This window comes from Vulpes vulpes, chromosome 2, assembly GCF_048418805.1.
Source record: "Vulpes vulpes isolate BD-2025 chromosome 2, VulVul3, whole genome shotgun sequence".
NCBI classification, from domain to species: domain Eukaryota; kingdom Metazoa; phylum Chordata; class Mammalia; order Carnivora; family Canidae; genus Vulpes; species Vulpes vulpes.
The window spans coordinates 105,681,678-105,707,057 of record NC_132781.1 but is presented as its reverse complement, the minus strand read 5'-3'; the positions used below and the strand labels follow the sequence as shown (position 1 = coordinate 105,707,057).

The window sequence follows — 25,380 nt, the reverse complement described above, 5'->3', positions numbered from 1 at the left end:
TGAAACACGTAGCTTTAAAACGCTGGACGTGAGCAAGCAACCCAGACGTGATACCTCAACAGAAAATTCCTCTTCTTTCAAAATACAACCCAGTGGCACCAGTCAGTCAGGTTCCACATAATGAAACCAGCAACTCTAATGGTCATTACTAATAAAGTAGATTTTGTCATCAATGATTTTGTTTTAAAAAAATCTTGTTTTGCTCCTTTTGTACCAAGGATATACTAATAGCTAATTTGCTAAACTCCTTAGAAATTAATTGTTTTTAACCATACCACTCATTTTAAGATGTGTTTATGCTAGAGGGAAGGGGAAAAAAGCAAAGGGTTCCTCTTTCCCCCAAAATTAAATTCTAATGAAAACATTCCAAAAGTTTTCATCCACAAATAAAAGCCAGCACAGTCTTCTAAATTGATTATTGGCTTGCCTACTTTGAGTGTTTACAATGCTTTTTAGATTATTATAGAAAACGATCTCTTGTTAAAGCTTGTTTAAATTCATGTAATGTTTAAAGGCTTATGGATGAAATCTGGGAAAGTATAAAGAGGCCTATTTCCATTAAAGTGTTTCATGCTGAACTCTTTTTAACTTTATGATTTAAAATGACAAATGCCAACACTAATTTTGAGCAATTTATTTAATGTTTTTAAACACTTCTGAACAAGATTCCTAGTTTAAAGATCTTTAACAGAATGATGCATGTGGTAAATTTGGTAATATATGTCAAATATATTTCATATTTGCATAGCCAGTTTGAGTGGGAAGTAAAGAATTCATTCAATGGAGAAAGTGTCCTTTACAATCTTAAGATAAAATATTTTAGTGAGAGGTACAACTGTTGTATTTTTCTCGCTGAACATAAAGGATGAAGTAAAATAGAACTCTCATGTAATAGATGTATACTATAGTGTGAGGAATAATGAGAACTTTACCCTTCAGATTTCCAAGACTTCCTATAGCAATAGCTGTTAGATTACATATTTAATATATTTTCCGTATACAACTACCAGTATACCCACAACTTTCTGAATACCAGTAAGCCTATTAAGCAGTAAAGAAATACCTAGGCTGTATATTTATGGTCACAGTCTAATGGAAGAGAGAAAAATATGCTACTATATGCTTATTTTGATGAACAATATTAAAATTATCTCTAAAAAATTACCTTCTAAATAAAATTCAAACATGTATCAACCCCCTACCCTCAGAAAACCAGTGAATTATAGTTTCCAATGATAGAATTCTGAGTTATCCAAGTCAGCAAGGATACCTGTAAGCATTTTATTTTCTTCATCACTAGCTTTATTAAATAGAACAAAATTTCCATGTGTACTGCATCTGAAACTCTTTTAGGTATTGCCACTGGGAAAAGATACTAAACCTAATAGACCAGACCTAACTACTTTTCACTCTAAAAGTAGTTCTCTACTTGGTCAAATACAAATCAGATGCTTTTATCAGAGGGATGTTAAAATGAACAGTTTCTATTTAGCCAATTTACTGGCCAATAGGGATTGCTAAACAATATAGCTTTTAAAATTATCTCTCCTCAACCAACTTTCCTAACTGGCAAAGTGCTATATAGAAGAGAAGGGGGAAAAAAAAGCCAAGCTGTAATGGGACTATCTAATATCCTACAGTCATGAAACAAATATCTCTTTTTCACATAGTTCTGTCTGCACTATTATTATAATTATTTGCTGTTCACCATAAACCTTTTAAAAATGTTGTAACATTAGCTATCCTTCTAAACACCTACTGAAATATAAGGCAGGCCTGTGTTCAGTTCGTTGGGTAGGTATAAGTAGCTCATTACTGCAAAGGTCTTTAAGGTTTATTCATTATACCTTTTATCACTATCAAGAGCAATCTCCTCTCATCAGTAATCAAAGAACCTCTGAGAGTTTTCTTTAACTTCAGGAATGATCACACATATATAAATTACAGTTTAGCTTGTAGACAACATATCTGAGTGCCATGAAGGGCCCTTCAAAAGAAAAAAGTGGTACATAATTTCCCTTTAAGTCTTAAGTAATGTTTTGCTTTAAAATCACTTTATATTTCATAATGACTCTTAAACTCACTATACTTATTTTGGAAATCACTATGAAACAGACTTTAAATCAATTACCAGATGCTCTCAAGTACATAATATTCTTCAGGTAATGCACAACAAAAGAAAGTAGTAGCTTAGGACAGTGGTCTTTTTCCTTAGTCTGCTATTACTTCCCCTAAAATGTGCAAAAGCCCCCAGCTATCTCCACAACAGCCCATTGTTATGTAGCGCTGATTTGTGTTGCCTTACAGAAATCAGGAAAGGAACACAAAGCCCCTCAAGGCTTTCTCTCCAAAAAAACAAAAACAAAAACAAAAACAAAAACTCTAAATGTACAAGTAGAAATAAGGCAGGAGGAAATATGCAATGGACATGATTAAAATCATTACTACTATTAATATTGATGAATGGGTTTTTCTATTACTGTAACTATACAACTCCCCTTAATAATCCTTCCAGCCTTTCTCACCTGATTCCTGCCAGAGCATTCATTCCTAAGGCATCCACTTTGAGTAATGAATCTCCTGTGTATTTACAATCATTTTCTGTATTCTCTTGCTTAATATTGAAGAACTGGGCAGAGAAGAGCTGTTGACCTTTTAACTAACAAATTTCATTAAGAGAACAGCAAACCTAAGCCATTCCTCTCTAGGCACGTTAATACCTACACGATTCAAGAAAATCGATTTTCTGATTTCTTTGATTAAAGGTAATATTCAATGACTACCTAGATAAAAAATCAAATAGAAAATTCCTCCTTATTTCTAAGTAGAGATTCTGTATCATTTGAATCATTTTAAAGTCTGTTAAATCATCTGGACACAAAGTAACCTAATGGTGGTAGAGGGTATTGTTCTCAATTTCTTGCACCTCTTTGATTTGTAAGAGGATTATTTGCCACTGCCTGTGGCTATAGGATGTGAAGTACCTCTCTGGGAGGGGTATACTTCCTACTGTCACTGACATGGGGTTTGGCCAGAGCAATATAAGCAAAAGAGACATTCTGCTAGCTCCTAGAAGTTTTAAATACCACCTGTGGTTGCCAAGTGTCTTTCTCTCTTCCCTCTACCAGGAGAAATGCACATTCCTCATAGGATGCTCCCTCCTTCAGTCCAGATCTGGGAATGAAGAAGGCACATGGAACACAACTGCAGCCACCATGTAAATTAAGAGAGAAATAGCTTCAGAGTGTGCCTGGAGAGAAGGGATATGGTAGGAGTGGTATACCCAGTAAAGGTAAATACAGGGTGCACTGTCTATAGAAGATTTATTTATTTATTTTTAAGATTTTATTTATTTATTCATGACCGACAGACAGAGAGAGAGAGAGGCAGAGACATAGGCAGAGAAGGAAATATGCAGACATGAAGCAGGCTCCATGCAGGGAGCCCGATGTGGGACTGGATCCCAGGTCTCCAGGATCACACCCTAGGCTGAAGGCAGGTGCCAAACCACAGAGCCACCGGGGCTGCCCCTATAGAGGATTTAAATATAGCAAAACTCACCTTGTTGAAATGCTTTCAATCACCAACACATGCAGGCAAATCTAAACAATTCTAGTGGTCACTAACCCTCCTATCTGAGATGGACTGTTCTCACTGTCTCCTTATTGAATACTGAATAAACCACTGAAGCTTCAGGGTTACTTCAGGAAGCTGGCAAAAGGAATTAAAACCTAATATTCTGGCTGGGGCTTGATTCTGCTTCTGCCACATGTATATTTGCTCTTTGTGTTCATAGCTGGCCTATGTTTTCCTTGTCTTTCCCTTCACATTTATCCACTGACACTGATTTTAATAATATAAGCTGCATAAAGGGGACTCTCCACATATACAGACTTTCTATGTTTCATATGAAAATGAATACTTATGAAGATTATACTGTAGTTCACACAACACCATGTAACTTAAGCTTGGCATGCTTGCATTAGTACAAATGCAGAGTAAGGGACAACCCTGACCATACCCCCACCGCCAAATCCTTTCTCCTTTTATATTATTATTTTTTAAAGATTTTATTTATTTATTCATGAGACACACACACACACACACACAGAGGCAGAGACACAGGCAGAAGAAGAAGTAGGCTCCATGCAGGAAGCCCAACATGGGACTTGATCCTGGGTCTCCAGGATCATGCCTGGGTTGAGGGCAGTGCTAAACTGCTGAGCCACCTGGGCTTCCCTGCTTTTATATTATTTTCAACAGGGTTTGACTATTAAAAATAGTCACAATACTCAAATTTCTAATACTAAGTTTTATCAGAGCTTTAGAGAAAAGTTCTTATTGTTCATTATGAAAGTTATTCTACTTCCATACATCCTTTATATTTCATGCCTTGGATATCCATGTTAAGCCTTCCACATCAAGAGAAGCATGTAAACAAACAAAAAAAAAAAAAAAAAAGAGAGAGAGAAGCATGCAACATAGTATAATGAAGATGGTCTGGGAATAAACGATTATTCCAAGTAGTCCTGTATCTGATCCCAACCTCTGCAACCTCCTTAATCTTCTAACACAACCAATATGGTTCAGGGTCTCCAATTACTACTCCCCAAATACAGCATGGACGATCACATCTCACATCTCTTGTCTTTTTGCCTAATCTTTTCTCCAATCCTAGAATATAGCCCTCATTTCGTATTAAGTCAAAACTTATCATGTTCTTTAATTCAAGTATCTGATCCTCTGCACCCACTTCTTCTCTCTTCCAGTCTATTCCACCCTTGTGTAATTGTTTTGTTTTGTTATCCTGTGGGACAGAAGTATTAAAAGACTACGGAGTCAGAAGATTGGAGTTTGAACCCTGGCTTTGGCACTCAATAGTATATAACTGTGGGGAGATTATTTTTCACTGGTCCCAGACTATTAAATGTAGATGAGGAACGGCACTTACCTAGCAGGGGTGCCCTGAGGGTTAAATGAGGAATGCATGCAAGATGGTTAGTATTAATGCCTCACACAGGCAGCACTGAGTAAATGGAAATAGAACACTATTACAATGTATCATTCATCTTTGCATTTCAATAGTACTTAGTACAATGCCTAATGTTAGCTACACTAGGTCCTGTGGGAAAACAGGTAAATTGCAGTTCATATCAGCAATCACAAGAAGGTAGAAAGAGGGAAGAAATTTTAGGAGCAACAAGGGAGTAAGAAGCAGGAGTCAAAACACAAAAGATGTCAAGGCTGGGCCATGAATAATGAGCAGGATTTTGATTACATTCTGGGCAGAGGGTAACATAAAAGCATAGATAAATAAAATCACAAATTTGTTAACTCTATTATACATTACATACATGATGTAAGACCTTATGTTCTATTCTGCTATCCAGTGTATTTACTGCAATTATCTTCATCAATTACGACAGACACCTAGAGGTGTCGACCCACCAGTGCTGATTCCAATTAAAACTCACAGACTTTACTCATGACAAACAACCATAGGCCTTTCTATCAACAATATTTTACCTTGTTTGGACAATTATTTGGGTTCTACTGTAACAAAAAATTATTAGAAACAAATTGAAAGGGAAAAAAGGACTTCCTTCAGTCAGCAGGCTGACATGATTAACGAAGAGAAAAATTAAATTCCTAAAAATTATAAAAACCAGACACAGAAATGACTGCCTAAGGGCATTCAAAGAAGTAGGTATTAGAACATAAAAGCAATTTAATTGTTACTTTGTTTAAAGAGGCAAGAATATTTATAATACATTTTGAAAGGTCTCTGATAAAAATAGTTAAAAATAAAAGCTTTATTATGAGGGCACAAATCCGTGGCATAACCCTACAGATAGCTGATGAGAGGTACCTCCAAAGTGTGTGAAGCAGTTAGGAAACAGTTTGTGGTTAAAAATTCACAGTTTTTTTCACTAATTTTTATAACTGAAAATTGTTAATTTATGTAGACTTCTACCCAAATTTTTCAAGTCGTTCAAATACCAGATGCTATTCTTATGTTTGAGGATAGGTGTTAAGAGCACACATGACAAGTTACAACTTTAAGTATAAAAATACTTTAGGTCTCGAATCCATTTCCTTTCTGTAAGAGAGAAGGCATGACATTCTGAAACATAAGCATAAACTCACAAATTTACTTAAGATAAATGGATGGGATGAAAACTGCATTAATACAGCAAACCCAAACTGCAACACTGTCTACGAGTTGCAGAATGCCAGACTTTGAATTTACCTGCATCCCAAGGTCCACAATTTCTACCCAAAAATGTAAGATACACAGAGGCGAATTTTCTTTTTAACAAATAAAGTCTATAAAGCATTGTTTTACTTCTTAAAATTGTGTTTATGACAACGTAGAGAAATCTATTAACAGTCAAGTAGAGCTATCCAGGTTTAAAAACGTAAAAAAAAAAAGAAACCTAACACTTAATTGCAGTGGTCTTCCTAATGTTACACTTAAGGATTAACACACGAAAGAGCTTGCTCTGGATAAAGAATTCTCAGCAGACTCTCAGTAACAGACACTACAGTAAAAGCAGTCAGCTCATGCAGGAACAGCTACATGTTTTGCATTACATTCAGTTTCTTTATATATTCTTAGTTTCAACAGTCATGTGTTTTCATGTGTTCTTACCTAAAAGGAAAACTGCTTTATCACAGGAAAGGTCAACGGTGATACTCTACACTCACAAAGAGTCCTTTTTATAACCATAAAAGAGAACAAAAAGGGATGTAAAACTCATCCCTCCAACTTCAAAAGAAAGTATGAAATGGATTACCAGGGAAATTAGTCACTGATCTTCCAAAGATGAAACTAGATGTACATAGGTGGGTTCCAGCTATTTTTATATTGAACCAGCAAGCTATTATCCCATACAGAGACTGAAATGCACAATAAAAACAAGACAAAAAAAGTCTACTACTTTATACATACGATTCTAATTGTTTTTTTGTTATCCTATGGGACACAAGTAGTGAAAAACTACAGAGTCACAAGATTGTGGAGTTTGAATCCTGGCTTTGGCACTCACTAGCGTACAACTTTGGAGAGATTATTTTTCACTGGTCCCAGACTATAAAATGTAGATGAGAATTCTAATCGTACGTATGTATAATTTCAAATGTAAAGCTCTCATCCTTGAATTTGCTCGAGACATTTCATAATTAGTTCCAATTCAAGAGAAAATTATCAAAATGACCCGAATAATTTAATCGTAAAACGAAAATATAAAAAAGGAAGAAAAAAAAAAAAAGAGAGAGAGAAAAATGATGGTTAGAGGAGAAGAAAAAGGTAAGTGGACAACTGCCCAAACATTCTGTCAGATGAAATTTGGGCATTTAAAATATATGTTTCAGTGTGAAAAGACCTGACTTTTAAGAGATGCTCTGAAATGTTACAAATGTTATATAGGCTTGTTTTAACCATAAGAGCTATTTTTTTAAATTAAGGGAAAGAATTCAAGAAAGATAAGTTTAAAAATATAGGTTCTATATTCAAGCATCTACTACTCAAGTAAGTTTTCAGTTTATCAAAAGTACCATGGTACTTGAATTAAAAAAAAAATAAAAAGCACCGTGGTATGATGACGTTTAGTAAGATGACTTAACGTTACTACCCTACCTACAAAGCATGCTTTCTCACAAGGTACAGATACGAAAATTTTATTCTGTCATGGCTCAAATGAGTTGGAGAATTCTCCACCCTCCTTAATGGAAATTAAGTTTCCTTCTTTGAAGAAGTCAGTCCATTTACATACTGCATTTTATCTCACCCATATCCTCATTATTGCAGTATTGTTGGGACCCCTGGTGCTTGATGACTGAGTTCCTATATGATCCCTGCAGTTAGGTTATGTGCCATTCCCCTCGATATTAAGTATAAAACAGCCACTTACACAGGATGGCTTCTATGTATGCTTTGCAACCATATTCTCTAGATAAATCAAGAGTCCAATGTCATTTCTGCTATTTCCTAGACACAGAAGTTTAATAAGAAAGATCACTTTTTTATGCCAGATGGAAGACTAAGAGGACTTATAAAAGGTAGCGGAGAGTTAAATTTAAAAACTTAAAGAAGATAAAAAAGATGGTTATAATCAATCTGAAGTTCTACTTGCTCATAAAAGTCAATTATTAAATTGACTTTTATCACTGATTTTCAGATAAAATTGAATTGTGAAAAATCTCTTCCAATACTACAAAATGTGTTGAGTCTCCATGGGTCAGGAAGAAGGTTCCAATAAAATAAAGTTGACTACTAGACATCTCAAATATCAAGGGATAACTATTAAGTACACAGTATGGCACTGAAATTTAGAATCACAAACTTCAGACCTCTTTTAAAATAAACTATAGTTTATTACTTACAGTCCTAAAAGTTATTTCACTGAATAGGAACAATTTTCTTACCCATCCTCAAACCATGCGCACAGATTTTAAGTATGATAGAGTATATGTGTATGTAACAATGCTTACTTACAAATTCTCATCAAAGTTGTTTTTATTCACTAATTCGGAGAAAATCTGTATGTGTATTTAAGTTGATCAAACAGAAGAGCAAAAGCGAGTTCTTCTGCTCTAGTCTCCATACAGATACTGCATAAATTAACTGTTATTTCATGATTTATAAGCTTCAAGATCTACTAAATTCTTATGATCAAAGACAACTTAGCATTCCTAAGTCCCCATCTCCCCACTTATTCAAATACCAGGCATGGTTATATCACAGTTTTTGATGAGACAAATCTTCAGTGTTTTCTGCAATTCATGTGTTCAACAAAAATTTACTGAGCACCAACACTGTGTCTGGTACTGTTATAGGCAGTGGAAAACAGCAACAGACAAAACAGACAAAAATCCTGCCTTCAGAGAGCATACTCGTGAGAAAGACAGATCATAAAACAAGTATACAGTATGTACCTAAAACCAGAACATATTAAAAACACTCACAATTCAATAACAAAAAACAAAAAACAAAAACAACAACTCAACTCAAAAATAGGCAAAGGACTTGAATAAACATTTCTCCAAAGAACATATACATATGGCCAAAAAGTATATAAAATCAAAGATCAACACCCTTCATCACTAATAAGGGAAATGCAAATCAAGATCACAAAGACCACTTAGCACTCACTAGAACAGTTATAATAACAATAAAAAGAAAAGAGGAAAATAACCAGTGATGGCAAAGATGTGGAAAAACTTGGAACCCTTGTATACTACTGCTGGGAACATAGAACAGTGTAGCTGCTGTGGAAACAGCTAGGCAGTTTCCCCAGAAAGTTGCACAGACAATTGTCACCTGAACCAGCAATTCCAGTACTAGGTATTTACCAAAAAGAACTGAAAACAGGGACTCAAACAAGTGCTTGTAAAAAAAAAAAAACATTCACAGCCGCGTTATTCACACTAGCCGAGGGTGGCAACAGACCAAATGCCCACCAAGCAGATAACTGAATTGTGTTCTATGCATACAACACAGCATCTTTCAGCCCTATGAAGGACTGAGTAGTGATGATAACGTGCCAAAGGAGGAAGAACCTCAAAAACATTACACTCAGTGGAAGAATCCCCAAAGGGTCACATGTTGTAGGATTCCATTTATACGAAATATCCAGGATAGGTAAATTGATAGTCTGAAAGCAGGGCTCTGGAGAGAAAAGGGGAGTACATGCTTATGGACACGGGGTCTCATAATGGAGTGACGGGGAAGTTTGGGAACTAACAGGTGGTGGTTGTACAATATTCTGAATGTACTGAATACCACTAAATTGTTCACTTGAAAATGGTTAACTTAAAAAAAAAAATGGTTAACTTTGTTAGGTGAATTTCTCCTCAATTAAAATATACCTATATCTGTGAGAATGTTAATGAAAAGGGAGAGAGAGGAAGTGGTTGGCATTTTAGAAGAGACAGCCAGGGAAGGCCTTACTAAGGAGATAATGTTTGAATACCAAGCTGACAGACGAAAAGAATCCTTTATACAGACAAGTGAGGCAGGATCATTTTAAGCAAGGGGAATAGCAAGTGCAAGGGCCTGCCTCCTTCCTGAGGTAGAGGAAAGATCAGTGTGGCCAAGCAAGACTGGAAGGGGGAGTAGTAGGAAATGTGGTTAGAAAGGCAACTGGAGTCAATCAGATGAGGTGAGGTAGGGCCTATCACGTTATTCTAAGGAACTTTGGCTTTTATGCTTAATGAAGGGGAACCACTGTAGGGTTTTGAACAGAAGAGTAACAGGAAGTGACTTAAATTTTCACGGGGTCATTTAAGTTACTGAATTAAGAAAATACTACAGCTCCTCTAAAGGTAACAGCATAGTCTTCAGTCAGGAAGCTACTATCAATGATCATGGGGAGAGAGTTCTCCAATTCGTCTTTCAATTCTTTCAGTAAGTTTTCAGTTTCTTGTTTGTCAAATTTCTTTCCTCATAGCCTTCAGAGTTTCATGGATATAGTAACTTCTCTTGTGGTTTTTGGTTTCTTAAAGTTTTCTTTTGATCCCTTAACTGCCCTACACGATCGCCATTCTTTCTTTTTTTAAAAATAAATTTATTTTATTGAGTTCTTTCTCCCCTACTGCTCTGATTTCTGTTTTTCATGTAAACATTCCAAGCATTGTCCATGTAGGTGGGACTTGTAAACTGCACCGTGGGGTTATGTGGCTGGGTCATTTTGCTGAGACACCTCGAACTACAGTGACTCAGTCCTTCCTCTTGACTGTGTCAACTGGTCCAATGAAAAGTTAATTGCTTGATTAAAGTGGGTTGATGAGTGGGTTACATTCAATAAGAGCAAAGCTGCTGAGCTCTTGCTGAGACTCTAAGACTAATGATTAACTCTCCTCTCACTGGCTTCCTCTACCTCTGTCTATCCAATCCAATCTGTCACAAGGTCTTCTTGTCAACTTACTTCAGGAACAAATCTCTCACATTTATATATTCCATCAACATCTACTGCCATTACCCTGATCAAACCTATAAGTTCTGCTTACCCAAAATACTACAAAAGTCTTCTATACCCACGCCCTAAGTTACCCTTCAGCATGTCTGTTTTCCACAATTAGCCATACATAGTCCTTTGCAAAGTGCAAATTTAGTCCTGTTTCTTTCCTATCTCCCCCAAAACTATTCCTGCCACTGATTTTTTGCTATCATTACTCTTTGAACAGTCTGTCAAAGACCTGCTTTTTCTTTTGTACCCTCATTTCATACCTTTCCCCTTGAATCCTCAGTACTCCTACCCTTCTCTTCCAGTGTTTTCCCACCAGTCTTTGGCTCTGACTACTACCTATCTAAGGAAGGCTCTGTTCTCTCTTCCTGTAGTTTCATCTTACTAATACCTCGATGCTCAGGGTAGACAGCAGTTCTTCAAGGAAACATTCATAATTTTCCAAAACTAAGATAAATTCTTAGGGCTTTATAGACCTGTGCTTTGTCAGCCCTCATCATAGTTACAATTTTATAGTTTTATAAGTGATTCTTTGATTACTGCCTCTCCCATTAGAAGGTATACCTCCGTAAGAACAGGAGCCCATCTCTTTTGCTCACCACTGTCTTCACAGTACCTGGCATAAATGCCAGGCACATACTAGGTGCCAGTAAATATTTGACAAATGAATATACACACGAATGATGACAGCTGCAACTACTATCACCCCAGATGTGTCACATGAAGAATTACACTGCTATTCAAAAGCAGTGTAATTTAAAATGTTAAATTACAGATTACTTTGAAAATTGTGACCTTTAAACAGGCTTTTTTACTTAATCATAATCAGCACAAAGAGGTCAGCACATGAACTACATATCCATGCAAACCTATCAGTTTTAAAGAAAAAGACCTCAGCATTTACATTAAACTGCTGTATGTTTCAGGCCATGGAACACAAAATGAGCGAACCCTCCCAAAATAAATAAGCCAAAACTCAAAAATAAAGAAGAAAAACAAACCCCCAGATTACTTTTTGAGTAACAAAAACAAGGCCAAAATTACTTTCTTAAATACAAAAATATCAAAGCAAGAATGATCAAATAATAGGTCTTGTAATATAAAGAACAGCAAAATTTACAGTATTGTCTACACGATGAAGATTAAAGAAGACTACTTCATTAAAAAAAAATTTAAACTGGACCTAATAAATGTCATCAAGCATTACTGATCTCATTTACTACGTATGTAATCTTCCAGCTTTTATCACAAAGGGAAAAATTCTTTACTTGCAACTCTTTTTAAAGAACCATATTCAAACAATCTAAATTCAGTTGTTTTAAAACACACTGAAGAGGAAGTACCCATGCTTTTAAGAAGCTTCAGAATGAGTCATGAAAAAATATTTTTACAAGATATAAATATCACTGGAGCCCAAGTGTGGAAAATTCATGCATAGGCTTTATTCACTGAATTAATGAATCCCCTACACTATGTGCCAGACTATGTACCAGATCCAGAGATACCAAGGTAAGTACAAAAACATAACAATTAGTATAAAATTCAAGAGTTCTAAAAGAGAAATAAGGTGATATATGTGATTTTTAGGACTTGTACTAGTTGAGGAACCTAAAATTTTACTATAAAATTCTTACTAGGGAGTCTGGGTGGCTCAGTGGTTGAGTGTCTGCCTTTGGCTCGGGTCCTGGGATCGAGTCCCGCTTGGGATTCCCCATAGGGAGCCTGCTTCTCCCTCTGTGTTTCTGCCTCTTTCTGTGTGTCTCTCATGAATAAATAATAAAATCTTTAAAAAATAAAATAAAATTCTCTCTAATCACTTTCTGCATGTGTACATTTTCCTATTATGATTATCAGTAGCTTCAGGGAGGCAAATACATAGAGAGCTGAAAACCTTGTCTGACTTAGAAGGCATACACAGAGCTCTTCTGTCAGGCCGACAACTGGCATGGCAGGGGTTTCTGTTTCTATGCACTTTATGCTCTCATTCAACACTTTGTTGTACGTGGTTGAAGTCTATTATTAAAATGAATGAGAGTCCCTGTCCCACACAAGGCTCATTGCAGACCATACCACACAAAAAGGTATGGGAAGTGTGATAAGTGCAATTGAACAATGGATCGGATTGTTAGGATTGATGCTATGGGAACACCAAAGAACACCAGGCAGGTGGGTAGGAAGTGTATGTTTCACAGAAAAAGAAGGTATCTTTCAACAAACCTAACATTTAGATGCTAAAATACAAAATGTCAAAACTAAAAAAAATAAAAAATAAAATACAAAATGTCTCCATATTTATATAGCTCAGTTGACTGTTCCGTCTATTTAACCCTCTGTAAAATCTCTTCTGCTACTTAATGACAAAATCTTTTCTTAAGTATCAATCATAAATTTTAAGATTTAAAATATTTTCATCTCATTATCTTTTATATTTGAAACTTACATTGTTTCATAGAATTTATTAAGTTTTTCTGTGCTGAAAAATGGAGCTAGGCATTAAAATAAAAATTAGCTTAAAACTACATTTTCGCATGTAAATTGGAACTGATTTTCTTTTCTGGAAATTTAGAACACTTGACACAAAAATCAGTCAAATGATGATATCCTCCCTCTGGAATTAAAGTTGTTCAGTTTCTATAGTTTACATTATGCGTTTAACTTCTTTTCTACTTCAGGAGAGAAATAAACAGCAAGCTTTAAGACTAAATATAACGTATCAGTACTTCTAGTACTGTATTTCTGTCAAAGTCTGTACTTTTTGAGATATATTTTATAGCTTTTTCTCTTGAAGAAAAGGTAAGTATGTATCTTGCTCTAAATCCACTACCTAGATTTAGGCAGTGCATTAAAAGGAATCCAATAAAAAGGGAGTAAATAGATCCACACGACTTTGTGCTGTCAGTTTAGTCTTTTTTTTTTTTTAATTTTTTTTTTTTAATTTTTTATTTATGATAGTCACAGAGAGAGAGAGAGAGAGAGGGGCAGAGACACAGGCAGAGGGAGAAGCAGGCTCCATGCACCGGGAGCCTGATGTGGGATTCGATCCCGGGTCTCCAGGATCGCACCCTGGGCCAAAGGCAGGCGCCAAACCGCTGCACCACCCAGGGATCCCTGTCAGTTTAGTCTTTGGTACAATTTATACAATTCGTACTTCTTTCAGACACAAAATAACACTAACAAGTACAATCTAAAAAGGTGTGTGGGGTAATCAGGAAAGTCCTATAGACATAAGGAACCTCAAAATTAATAATTCTATGTTTTTTCCCTTTATTCCAACATCAGCAACTCCATCTAGGCATCCCCATGTGCAATGGCAGTGAGGATGATGATGATGGCAACAGCCAAGATTTCCCAGGCACATAACTTGCACTAAATACTGAACATTTTATATTTAAATCGGACTACAAATTTAAAAGCTAGGTATTACCAGAAACCCGTTTTAAAAACATGAGAAGAGAGGCTGGACCACATTCTTAAATGGGAAGGTTAGGATTCAAATGAAGTCTGACTCCAAAGCTTGTAACTACTCCATTGTGGAGAAATACTATAGTTAAAGTATGAAATTTAGAAAAGGGGTTTGTTTCAAGATTTTAAAATAAACATATTCAAATGCATTTAATCTATGTTAATATTATAACCATATAGAAATTGCAGGAAATATAACATCTTAAAAGAACACTTCTATACCACTGAACTATTAATGGATTTAAAAATATTCTCCTAGATGTTATAACAAATTATTTTATATTATATAAATTAGATTCTTATCCTCTCTAGAAATGAGAAATCTAAAACTTTTAAATTTAGTTAACAGACTGATTTCTGAAAAATATCAAAAGCCAAAGCTCTAAAGTCACAAAAAATAAAGAAATTTTAACAAAATAATGACAGATTTTACTGAAATAATTATAAAACTAAAGCAGTGTAACAATATTTTCTCTACTATTACTTTTTTAGATTTTGGAACAATCCACTTGTTAGTAGGAATATACTGAATTTTTGCACAAGATCCAAACTAAATATGGACTTATATTACTTGTTGCCTGATGTCATACTTAAAAAAAAAAAAAAAAGTCCTGCTATAAGCATACCTTGGCAAAAAATACGGTGAGGTGAGTTTCACTGCCAACAATCCATATAGGGAATTTTGGAGATTTCAAGTAAGAACCAACCTAGAACAAATGTAGCAAAATAAACAAACAAATGAAAATTTTATACTGCCTGCTGAATATTTGCCCATGAATATTCAAAGCATAACTGAAAAGTCCAATTCATACTTAAATGGAATAATATATTGTGCCAGAATGCCTTACCCATAAGGTCAAATGCTGAATGTAAAAATCAATGTTATATAGACTGTCAGGGCTAAGCTTACATCACACCTTTGTATCAGAGTATCAATAATACAGATTTAACACAGCTGGAAAAACTTAGTTTAACCCTAAGAATCATTCTTAGGTTTTACTGAAGTTGCTAGATAGAATGGTTCTCAAACTCTGAAACTATAAATTTGGTGGTAATTACTTTATCAAGAAAACAATTACAAATTAATAATGAATATATTTATGAATAAGTAAAGGGAAAAAGCCTTAAGCACATCCTGTCTTCAAAGAACCTAGGGCAATATAATCATCTCTCTAAAGCAAAATATATACTCCAAAATATTTAAGAATACAAAAGAATGTTGTCTCTTGACTCTTCATGGTTGGAGAGAAGTTCAAAGTTCTACAATATAAAGTCTCCTTAAAATGTACAAAAAGTTATACTTATAGCCTGCCTCAAAGTTATAGATTTAATCTTCAAAAGCTACAGTATCCAAAATTTGAGAGTATCAGTTTTGTGTGTGACTGAGAAAGTTTAAAATCAGCAAGTAAAAAATAGACTTGGGAAATCCCATCATGTTCCCATCAATCAATTCTATACTCTTATGAGGATAGAATACGACGTAAAAACAACCTTACCAATCAAATTTGCTGTATTTTCTTTTCTCACACAGACTCCCTGAAACAGGGAAATTCCAAGTGGCTACTTAACAGCAGTCAGGGTAATTCTTGCCTCATCAGTCAAATCCCTGATAGGATGCCCTGCTTTCAACCACCACTATGGACCTGTGGAATTTTTCTTATCATTAGCCATGTGGGAAATAGGTACTCTCTTGTATCCATGCACAGAAACATCAGTTTCTTTGTCCTGTGATGAGAAGGATGAGCTGGATATGCTGATGGCAGTGGTGAACCAGAAGAGCAGGAAGGATGATGGTTTGGGGACAAAAGAGAGTAAGAGTAAAGGACAAAGACAAAGGAAAAGGTCTGATCACAGATTCAAAGTAGAAGGGCTTTTAGAGGTACTCAGCCCAAGTCCTTCAATTTCACATCAGGAAACAGAGATGTATGTGGGATTGGTGCCTTGTATGAATTCAAACAGGTAACTAGTAGAAAGCTGGAATTAAATCAGGTTTTCTACCACTCCTCATGTGGTAGCTGCCTCTTGTGGTGAAAAGTTTAGATGTTATTTAATTTCTCTTTTAGAAAATGAGTGTGCATTTGTGTGTATTTAATTAAGGTAGAAGTAAAATATGAGGATTATATATATGGTAGGATCAAAAGGTACAAACTCATTAAGTGTCTTATAATAATATAAAAAATAAGAGTGCATAAATAGTGTAGCCACTTTGGAAAAACAGTCTGACAGCTCCCCAACAAGTTAGGCATATAATTAGTATATGACAAGCAATTTCACTCCTGGGTATACATCCAAGAGAAATGAAAACATTCACAAAAAACTTATATACATGGATGTTCATAGCAGTATTATTTGTAGTAGCACAAAAGCAGAAACAACCCAAATGTCCATCAGCCAATGAAAAGATAAACTGATATATAATACAACAGAAGAGTTGGCTATAAAAAGGAACCAAGTACTATTACATGTTAAAACAAGAATGAACACTGCAAACATTATGCTAAGTGAAAGAAGCCAGACACTAAAGGCTACACATCGTATGATTCCATTTAGATGAAATGTCCAGAATAGGCAAAACCACAGAGAAAGAAGGCTGCCAGAGGCTGGGAAGGAGTAGGGAAGTGACTGCTTATGGGTTTAGAGGATCGTGTCAGAGTTAAGAAAAACATTTTGAAATTAGGTAAGTGGTGATGGTTGCACAACTTTGTGAAAAAAACACTGAATTGCAGACTTCAAAATGGTGGGTTTTACAGTAGGTGGCTTATCTATTAAAAAAAAAAGGGCACAGTCGAAAGCACTCAGAATCACCTTTCTCATTGTATGTGTGTGTATAAAGACTTTCAATTGTGTTAATGAACACATATAGTCAAAATGATATGAAAATGTTAATTTGTAAAGAGCAATTTGCTACAATATTAAAAAGCGGAAATGCTCAGATTCATAAAATTAATACAAACACAATGATTTCCTTAATGCTATTCTCTAAATGTATAGTGAAAAGTAAATGTATACAGGTCATCAGAGGAACATCTACAGTTATGTACAGACAGACACCACAGCGTGACATAGTTTTTCAAAAAGCCTTATCACACCATCCCAACCACTTCCCTTCCAGGTCTCCCATACTCCTGGCCACTATGTATATACCCTGGAGCCAGGTGTCAGACAAGCAGAGAGAGTCCTGAGCCTCAGAGCTCACTGAAATTATCCAGTCCACTGGGAGCCCATGAAACCTAGCTAACTCCATCCCAATACTGGCCCTATGGTCACACCTTGTTGTCACCCTGTTCACAGGTATAATTCCCCTGTGATCCTGTCTGGTAGCCCTCTCTTGTTTGGAGGTGTAAATAATAGAGAGTTCTGCCTTTTGTCTGAGTATCACTGTGTTGTGTCCTGCCACTAGAAAAATCTTTAAATCTTATAAAATACCAATTACAGCTACAACTCTAGATCAACATGTAATAGAATACACAGCCACTACTGTTTCCCCCCTAAGATCTTAGGGGGGAAAACAGGCATTCCCCTGTTCTACCTAACAGCTAAAGAAAAGCAAAAGCATGGTTTAGAAAAGCTTACAATTCTGGTGAAATTGGCCATTCATTCATTCAAAAAATGTTTACTGAACACCAAATAGGTACCCAGAAAGACACCGTTACTAGCTTTAGAGTCTATAATCCACTGGGGATGACAATAAAAAAGCACATTCAAGATTAAAAAAATAAATAATGAAAAGAGCATTATAGAGTGACTATTCCTACAAAATTGTGAAAGAAAGTCACTGAAGGAATGGCCAAGGAAAAGATCTTTGAGGCACCATTTTAAGTAGGACCTGAAGAGGAGAGGGAGCCTATCCATTTATAAGCTGGAGTATTCCAGGCAGAAATGACGTCAAGTATGAAGTCTTACTAGGCAGGAAAGGGCTTGGGTGTGTTTGAGAAACTGGCAGGAAACCAGCAGGGCTAGAGCACAGCAATAGAGAGAGCAAAGCAACTGAAGAGGGACAGACAGGATCAAGATAAGGGCATTATAGGCCACATGGTGAAGATTTCACAGTTTATCACCTCCATACCCAATCCTCCTGCAAAACACACACATGTGCTTTAAAAAGAACAGCTTTATTAAAATATCTTTGATATATGGACGTTGTATATATTAAAAGTGTGCAACTTGATGTTTTTGTATGGAAACACTGTGAAAAAATCATCAAAATCAAGTTAACTCACATATTCATTACCTCTATGAAGTTATCATTTTTATTTGTGCACAGGTATGTGCATGTATGTGTATACACTTTTAGGATCTATGAATGTGTGTGTTTCTTGGGAGAACGGGATGCAGCTTAATGGTCTGGTTGCCAGGCTATTTCAGAACAGCTTTAGCTTGTAAAAGAATTACTACTGTGTAATACTATGATCTCTACTAATGGGTAAGGGCAGGATGAAACCTCTTTGATTGTCATACCCGTATCACTCCTTTCCAAGTGCTGTCATGAAAGAACACTTCCAGTTAAAAGAAAGAAAAAAGAAAGGAAGAAAGAAAGAGGGCAAGACACTGTTACTTTACCAAATCATCATCATTGAACTACTGCTATGGACTCACTAGTCTAAAATGGAAAAGAAAACTAGATCTACTTCTTCCTTCCTTCAAAATCAGGACATCTCATTATGTGTAAATCATTAACGATTTGAACTATTAACCATTTAAAGCTATTTGGAACATTCAATAGTTATTTCAGCTTATGCAGGAAAGCAACGAAATATCTATCAATAAACAAGAGGTTCAAGGCAGTTCCTAACCTTAGCCCATGCGTTAAAGAATTTAATGTTGTGATATGATTGAAATTTGTTTAATTGTGAAATAATTTTTCAGATGGAACAGACAAAAGTTAAAACTTAGGCATCTAACAAATTCTTTTCCTTTGCCTAATAAGTATTGCCAGTTGTTTCAGTGAAGCAACCTGTTATGAGGAAGAAACAATACAGCCTTTCCCTTGGTTTACCAAAAAATATATTTATTTTCAGTAATAGGTCTCTATTTTTATAAATTGTTTTCTTAAGGGTTCTCCTTTCTACCCTCAAAAAGGACAAACCTTACAAACAAAACTTGGCATGATCAGCCAGCTTAACTTAATATGCCTGTCAATTTAGGAAAGGAGATCAGGAACTGAAAACTATATAGTAACAGTAAGCTAAATGTCGTCAGAGGACAAAATACTGTCTGTAACAGTGGACATGTGAATAAAAAGCACTGAAAATATCGTAAAAATCAACTTACCTTACAGTATCTTAAAGCTTCCATTAATGTTAAGAATCCTACAGATGCTTGTTCATGTATACCAAGAAGTTCTACAAAAAAAAAAAGTTTGTACTGTATTAGCATACATATATCTGAAAACTATTTATATGTAAATATAGATGCATACATATATTTTATACCAAAGTTTTAAATTTTATCCAAAAGTATACTTTAAAACCTAGCACGTATTGTTAAAGAGTTCTCATCAAATCATTATATTACTACTTATTATAAAATATCATTAGATCATGTTTGTGGTGGGTGATATGATGCTTCAGATGTATATTATTTATAAAATCTTATATTCAATTTTAGCTTTTAAAATGAGGACATTTCCCCCTCTGAAACTGAAGGAATTACTGGCAAAAATAAAGAAGAGATACTTCATAACATCCATGCAAAACAGCTAACTTGAATTGACTTGACTTAAAGAATATGCTAATCTTAATTTGTAATATTTATCGCTGGATAGCAGTGAACCTACTTGCATAATACTTAAAACATGGGCTTTTGATGCCATCGTTTCACCTATAAATACAATATGCTTAAGATTTGGGAAATAAGTACAAGCAGAACAAGGTATCTGCCTTACAAAGGCTAAGTTTATCAAGCGAGATGGAAAAAAAAGGTGTCTTTTCTATGTTTATACATACATATACACTATCTTTTTTTTTAAAAAAAAGATTTTATTATTAATTTGAGAGAGAGAACACATGCATGCATGCAAGGGTGTTGGGGCAGAGGGGGGAAAGGAGGGAGAGGGTCTCAAGCAGACTCCATGCTGAGCACAGAGCCCCATGGGGAGCAGGCCCTGATCCCATGACCTGGAGATCATGACCTGAGCTGAAACCAAGAGTCTGAAACTTAATGGACTGTGCCATCCAGGTACCCCATATACACTTTATCTTAAGTGATAAAAGAACATCTGCTTACTGAATTAGGGAGAGTGTATAGAAGTGAAAACATTTGAAGGGCGCCTGGGTAGCTCAGTTGGCTGAGTGTCTGACTCTTAATTTTGTCTCAGATCATGATTTCACGGGTTGTGGGATAGAGCCCCATGTAGGGCTCTGTGCTCATGGGGGAGTTTGCTTGAGGATTCTCTCTCTCTACCCCCACCCCCACTCTCGAATAAATCTTTGAAAAAAGAAAATAAAAGGGGGATTAACATTAGAGTTAAATCTTTAAGCACATGTAGGAATTTGCTAGGCACCAAGAAGAGAATATGAAGAAAATTCATGGCAGAGGAAACAACAAAGAAGTATGAAAAATCAATATACTTAAGGACTGATGACTATTTCAAGCCTTCCTTTAAAGGTTTCTAATCTGGGGAACCTGATAAACGGTGATTAACAAAAGGAAGGATTAAGAAGTCCTGAGAACAGAAGTTTGTTTTTAGACAAGCTGGGCTGGAGAGAACTTCAGGACTTCTGGCTAGGGATGGATCCACAACTGGAAGTTAGGTTCAAGAGCATGAAGAAGAGAGGTCAGGGTTGAAAACAGAGCTCTGGGAATCAGCACAGAGATAAGAGCTGATGTCACGGATGTGGCCAAGAAAGAAGAGACAAAGCTTAGACAATGAAGACGAGATTATTCTACAACAGAGATGTAACTATGATGATAATCAAGTTTTTTATAGACTACAGCTTTCAGCTAATGTGCATTAAATGGAACTCTAACAGTAATTTGGGTCCATATATATTTCTAGAAAGCATTGTTTTTTTGTGGCTAAAAATTATGACCACTGAAATACAATGTAAATTTAACTTTGTTTCCTTCTTACCATCTGGTCATGTTTTATCCATTTTTCTATTAAGATATTGTATTTTTGTAATTAATTAATATAATAATATCAATTGTTGGTCATACTATGTATGTATCGTTAAGTACAACATTCAGATAGTGTAAGCCAAAAACTGGTTGTGCAACCTTTTGGATTTGAAAATTCAAAATTAACAGAATCTATATGTAAATTATACATCTAGTTTATATTTTTTCACTAGCTTCTTACAGGTACTGGGGAGATACAGCTGTAGTTCTCAAATTGTGTGTTAGGATTCTTACAGGTCCACAAGACCCTTTTAGAGACTATATGAAATCAAAATGATTTCCATAAAAAAGGTGCTAATTGCCCTTTTTTTGATTCTCAAGCTTTTATAAGTGTAAAGTGAAGTTTTCCTGAGTCCAAATGATATATCTCAACAGACTGAATCTATAAACAAAGAGAGAGAGAGAATTTTAAGCAGGCTCTATGCCCAGTGTGGAGCCTGATGGGGCTTGAGATCACGACCTTGAAATCATGACCTGAGCCAAAATCAAGAGTTAGATGCTTAACTGAGACATCCAGGTGGGTGCCCCAAGATCTCCATTTTTAAAAGTGTCAAAAGCAAACAAAACAAAACAAAAAAACCCCAACAACCAAAAACTCCTAAGTGTCAAGCATATGAGACCAAAAAATATGTGAATCATTTGATTACAGCATTCAAAGGGAAAAAGGAGTGAGGGGTGTAAGCAACCCAAAGAAGTAGAAATGGTACTCTATTGCCTTACTAAGTTTTGCTTCCTCTCCTGAGATTGAAGCACTAAACGTTTTCAAGTTCAAAGAACGTATAAGTTGAGAAATATTGCCACGCTTTAATTTCTAAAATCAGATATCACCACCTAGTGTTATGATTAGATACTACATCAATCTATTTCTCCTTGGAATTTTAAATACCTAAAATAGTATATTTATAATAAATATGTTACTAACTATAGCAAACTAGCTGTTCATAATTCGTGGGTAATAAATTATTGAGATTAGGTCAGTAAGCACATATATATGTATATATATTTTTATCAAAGATAAGATTTTTATCTTTGATAGCTAATGTGCATCCTTTTTTTTTTTTTTTAATTTTTTATTTTATTTATGATAGTCACAGAGAGAGAGAGAGAGGCAGAGACACAGGCGGAGGGAGAAGCAGGCTCCATGCACCGGGAGCCTGATGTGGGATTCGATCCCGGGTCTCCAGGATCGCGCCCTGGGCCAAAGGCAGGCGCCAAACCGCTGCGCCACCCAGGGATCCCGCTAATGTGCATCCTTAAGAATATTTATTAGTATATGAAGTTGTAAATGTAGTAAGGACATACCAACCTCACATATTATAACTTACACAACTTACTTAAATAAGACTTGTCTCAATAAGTCTCAATGAAATCAATTTACATTTGCAGCAAATCCTAGTAATTGTGTCATTATATTTTAGAATTTTCTGTTTTCTTAGTCTCTCATTTAAGATTAATCATGAGGAGTCTCTATTAACCCTGTTTCAGTAGGACTATATATACATACATATATTTATATGCAGAGTTTTATATTCCTCAGTTTGCCTTTCTCTTCTCTTCCACTTTGTCACTTGTCACTGCTGTCAGCACATCTATCGAAGGCCCACTTGGACCTTTTAAATTTGATGCAGTTATCTGGTTTCCAAGTCAGCACTGCATTTATTTAAGAAACACACCCTCAGTGCCAAGTACTGAGGGGGGAAAAGAACCCATCAATGCTGCATAGTTCAGGAATACAAAGCTACCATGAGGAATACAAAGATGAGGCAGACAAGATCCTTTTTGCAAACCATGTATCTGATAAGGGGTTAATGACCAAAATATATAAGGAGCTCCTACAACTCAGCTGCAAAAACCCAAATAATTCAATTAAAAATTGGGCATAGAACATGAATAGTCATTTCTCCAAAGAATACATATAAATGACCAACATCACTAATCATCAGAGAGTTGCAAATTAAAACCTAATATAAGTATCACCCCACATCTGTTTGCCTGGCCATTATAAAAAAAAAAAAAAGGCAAATCATAAGACATTGGTAAGGATATGTAGAAACTGGAAATCTTGTATACTATGGGTGGGAATGTAAAATAGTGTAGCAACTATGGAAAACAGTATAGAGTTTCCTCAAAAAATTAAAAATACAACTACCAGAGCAATTCCAGTTCTGGGTATTCAATCCAAAAGAATACCTGCGCTCCCATGCTCACTACAGTAGTATTTACCAGTGCCAAGATGTTGAAACAACCTAAAAGTCTAACAACGAATGGATGCTTAAGGAAACTGTAGTATATTACTCATGCTTAAAAAAGAAGGAAATCCTATCATATGTGGCAACAGGAATGAACTTTCAGGACACTATGCTAAGTGAAATACACGAGTCAGAGGAGAAATACTGCATGATTCCACTTAGATGACATATCCAAAATAGTCAAATTCGTAGAAGCTGAGGAGAATGATAGTTGCCAGGAGCTGGAAGGAGGAGGAAATGGGGAGTGAGTACTCAAATAAAGCTGCAGTCATGTGAGGTAAGTTCTAGGTATCCACTGTACAACTTTATATTTATAGTTAATACTGTATCTTAACTTAAAAATTCATTGAGGGTAGATCTCCTCATAAGTGTTTTTTACTGTAATTTACCACCCTCTCCCCCCACAAATGATAGGTATCAAAATAGAATGTGTAAGTGCCACGAAAACAAAATGCTCAGAGGTAAGGATAGATTACTCTCAGCTGTGAGAATCAAGAAGTGCTCCTTGGAGGGATGGCGTATGAAGTAGGCAGTGAAGAACTGCATAGGCACAGATGGGAGGGATATAGGTCTTCGGCAAAAGAAGTAGATGAACAAAGACATAAGTGGAAGTTGCATAATTTTGTTCAAGAATAGATTCATGATGGTTGAAAAATAAGCTAGGATGAAATTATGTAGGGTAATATCCTTGAGTAAGTAGGGTAAAAAATCTGTAGTTAGAAAAATTTAAGAACTTACGTGCAAGAATGTTAGAATAGCTAAATTAAAAAGCAATAAGATACTGAGAAAGACCTATCTCACCGATACGTAAATTGCATACATATACACAATCTGACCTATGAACTTTGTGAAATCTATTTTTGAAAGTGAAGAGCTCGGGATCCCTGGGTGGCGCAGCGGTTTAGCGCCTGCCTTTGGCCCAGGGCGCGATCCTGGAGACCCGGGATCGAATCCCACGTCGGGCTCCCGGTGCATGGAGCCTGCTTCTCCCTCTGCCTGTGTCTCTGCCTCTCTCTCTCTCTCTCTCTCTGTGTGACTATCATAAATAAATAAATAAAAATTAAAAAAAAAAAAAAAAAAAAAAAAAAAGAAAGTGAAGAGCTTTTCAAACCCATTACTGGTTGTTGTATTCCTAAGAAGTCAGGTTGTTACAAGGCTGGTATCTAGCAAGGGTTGCCAAATTTAGCAAATAAAAACACAAGGTGCCCACTTAAATTTCTGATTTAAAAGAAAAACCAATTTTTTAGTAAAATTATATTCCAAATATTGAATGGCACATACTTATACTGAAAATGATTTATCCACAATTCAAATTTAACTGGGAGTCCTGTATTTTACTTAGCTCCAGCTAATTAAATGTATTTCTAAAGTAATAAAATATAGAGAAAATAAGCACTTCTGCCCTTTTCTTACACAAATTATGATAAACCAAACACTTAAAATTTGTATACTAAGCCATTTTATTGCAATTCATATTACTTAAAAAATACAAAAATACTAAATTTTAAAAATACTTAATTTTCAGTTTAGATTCTTTTTGTATCTACATATCACAAGTTTATCAACTTTCAATGACTATTTAA

The 25,380-nt window shown here is 35.5% G+C and overlaps 1 protein-coding gene across 11 annotated transcripts in view; it reads right to left on the bottom strand.

Moving 5' to 3' along the window:
* The window catches only part of MINDY3 (MINDY lysine 48 deubiquitinase 3), an 82,860-nt gene that overhangs the window by 24,778 nt on the left and 32,702 nt on the right, over positions 1 to 25,380 (bottom strand). For 10 of the 11 annotated variants that reach the window (XM_026016076.2, XM_026016059.2, XM_072749436.1 and 7 more), the window contains 2 exons: positions 19,701 to 19,771; positions 15,056 to 15,136 (listed from right to left, as the gene is read on the bottom strand). In XM_026016076.2, the coding sequence (XP_025871861.1) occupies positions 15,056 to 15,136; positions 19,701 to 19,771 (152 nt within the window). The remainder of the gene's footprint in view (positions 1 to 15,055; positions 15,137 to 19,700; positions 19,772 to 25,380) is intronic. The other variant, XM_026016067.2, reaches the window with a different exon arrangement.